The 2,737-nt window shown below is 35.7% G+C and overlaps 1 protein-coding gene, 1 non-coding gene and 1 pseudogene across 2 annotated transcripts; 1 reads left to right on the forward strand and 2 right to left on the reverse strand.

The window, feature by feature from the left end:
* Positions 1-333: 333 nt before the first annotated feature.
* On the forward strand, positions 334-406 carry TRNAF-GAA. The gene has a single exon. It is a non-coding gene; the product is annotated as a tRNA-Phe (tRNA).
* Positions 407-667: 261 nt separating this feature from the next.
* Positions 668-2,541, reverse strand: LOC124894471 (annotated as a pseudogene).
* On the reverse strand, positions 1,012-1,571 carry LOC124894472 (NAD(P)H-quinone oxidoreductase subunit J, chloroplastic). Its single transcript, XM_047405138.1, has one exon. The coding sequence runs from the start codon at positions 1,554-1,556 to the stop codon at positions 1,080-1,082; it is 477 nt and encodes a 158-aa protein (XP_047261094.1). The 5' UTR covers positions 1,557-1,571; the 3' UTR covers positions 1,012-1,079.
* Positions 2,542-2,737: the final 196 nt, after the last annotated feature.

Below are 2,737 nucleotides of genomic sequence, written 5' to 3' on the forward strand. Positions count from 1 at the left end.
AAAGACCCGTTTATGTGTTAAGATCAAATTTGTTAAGATAAAATTAGAGTAACAAGCAGAGAACTAAAAATCCTCATGTTAACGAACGGTTCCAATTGGGAAGACCAGAGGACTCTAAATCCTCCTGTTAACGGGGACTGAAAATTCTCATGTTCGAGGTTCCAATTGGGATTGGTAGACCAAAGGATTGTAAATCCTCGTCCCACCAGTTCCAATTAGGAATACCGGGGGACTCTAAATCCTTGTGTTCAAGGTTCGAATTGGGATTGGTATAGCCCTGAAAATCCTCAGGTTACCAGTCCCAACCTTGATAAAAAATCTGGATTGGGAATAGCCGGGATAGCTCAGTTGGTAAAGCAGAGGACTGAAAATCCTTGTGTCACCAGTTTAAATCTGGTTCCTGGCACATGATTAATTTATATGCGGTCTCTCTTCACTAGAATTAATTTCTAATTAATTGATATGAATCAACATACATATTCTTTTAGAGTCTAGATTATAATAATAGCTTTATCCAGTTTGGCGAGATATACCCCATACTATGTTCTATATGGGTAGAGTTTCTTAGATAAAGTATCGAAAAGAATTGGATTCTATCTCCTCTTTTTTTTTCTCCTCTCATTCAAACGAATTTGAATACGTAATACATATTCGAAAGGTAAAATTAGTTAATTGTTGAAAGGCTCAAAAGTCGAATCCAGGGGGGTTGAAATAGACAAGATTCAACTCAGATCCAAAGAAATAGAATTCGATATTCTATCATTTCTTTGTCTTTTCATTCATATTCGATTTCTTCATTCCGGATTTCTTCATCCCTTCCTATATGCCCTTCTAGAACCCGTCTAACTAATGTGCGCAGTACAAAGTTCATGATGCAGAACTCATTTGGTTCATTCTATTGGTATGACTCATCCGAAATAAGTATCTTCCAAATAAATGTGAGAATTACAATGAATCCCTAATTGTCTTTTTTTGTTAGCCTATTGATAATTCCCTAAATTAGACCTACTTAATCTAGAACAGAACGTGCAATCCTTGAATATCTTAAATTGTCTAATTGGAAATAGCTTTCTTATCATTCAATGAGCATCTTGTATTTCATAAAAATTGGGGGCAGTATAATCCTTACGTAAGGGCCATCCTATCCAACTTTCAGGCATTAAGATACGTTTCAAGCGTGGATAATTATCATAAGAGATTCCCAACATATCATATGATTCTCGTTCTTGAAAATCCACATTTTTCCAAACCCAGAAAACAGACGGAATTCTAGGATTCCTCCTGGAGGCAAAGACTTTTATGCATACCTCTTCTGGTTGATCCACACCATCCTCTATTCTCGTAAGATGATACACACTAGCTAACAGCCCGCCAGGCACTATATCATAGGCACATTGAGAGCGGAGATAATTGTACCCATATACATAAAAAATGACAGTAATGGAATGCCAATCTTCGGGCTTTATTTGTAAAGTCTCTATTTCTTGGTAATCAAAGCCCAAAGATCTATGAATTAGCTCATGCTTGACTAGCCAAGCAGAAAAACGACCCTGCATCTTTTTTATCTCTTCTGCATTTTTATTTGTATAAGTATTTCATATTTACGATTAAATTTATGAAAATTGACCCACTACTTCTTATTCTGGACAAAGAAATCCTGTCTAATTCACTAATTCGGGGGAAAATACTGAATTTTTGTATTTGAAAAAGATTTCCGTAGGGATCTCTGAAGTAGGTGGTGGTTGATAAAGAACTCTTTGATCATAATTTTCCGTATGAATACTGCGTCGAACATGAAACTTGTGATTGGTATTAAAACACTGATTCACTCGTTGAGACCTAATTCGATCTTCATAGAGTTCTTGAGATATTTTCTTACGAAGTTTTGTTATAGCATCTATAACCGCTTCCGGTTTAGGTGGGCAACCTGACAAATATACATCTACAGGAATTAGCTTATCGACTCCACGAACAGTACTATAAGAATCGGTACTGAACATCCCATCTGTAATTATACAGGCTCCCATAGCAATAACATATTTTGGTTCAGGCATTTGCTCATATAATCTCACTAAAGAGGGGGCCATTTTCATTGTTATTGTTCTAACCGTTAAAATTAGATCTGCTTGTCTTGGTCTCGATCTTGGTACTAGTCCATAACAATCAAAGTCGAAGCGTGAGCCTATTAGTGAAGCAAATTCAATGAAGCAACAACTGGTACCATAGAGAAGTGGCCATAAACTAGAGAGTCTTGACCAATTTGAAAGATCATTTAATGTAGTTTAAATAACTGAATTTGGGGCTGTTTGATCAAGTAAAGGAAACTGAATGGAATTCATAACTGTCTCAATCTTATTTTTTCTGTTTTTCTTTTTATTTTCTGAATATTCAGGAGCTAAGACCATTCCAATGCCCCCTTTCTCTATCCATAAACTAAACTAATAATTAAGATAAGCACGAAAATCAAAGCTTCTATAAATACAGATACACCCAATACGTCGAAACTCATTGCCCATGGATAAAGAAAAACCGTTTCAACATCAAAAATAACAAAAACTAGAGCAAACATATAATAACGGATTCGAAATTGTAACCAAGCATCACCCATGGGTTCTATACCCGACTCATAAGTAGAAAGTTTCTCCGACCCTTTGCTAATCGGGGCTAACACTTCGGAAATGAAAAATACGAAAATAGAAACAAGGATGGATATTATTAGAAATTCCCAAAAAAAATC

Source organism: Capsicum annuum, unplaced genomic scaffold (genome assembly GCF_002878395.1).
Source record: "Capsicum annuum cultivar UCD-10X-F1 unplaced genomic scaffold, UCD10Xv1.1 ctg74472, whole genome shotgun sequence".
Lineage (NCBI taxonomy): Eukaryota > Viridiplantae > Streptophyta > Magnoliopsida > Solanales > Solanaceae > Capsicum > Capsicum annuum.

Coding starts and splice junctions, on each gene's coding strand:
- LOC124894472 (XM_047405138.1), bottom strand. CDS start 1,556: ATGCAGGGTCGTTTTTCTGCTTGGCTAGTCAAGCATGAGCTAATTCAT.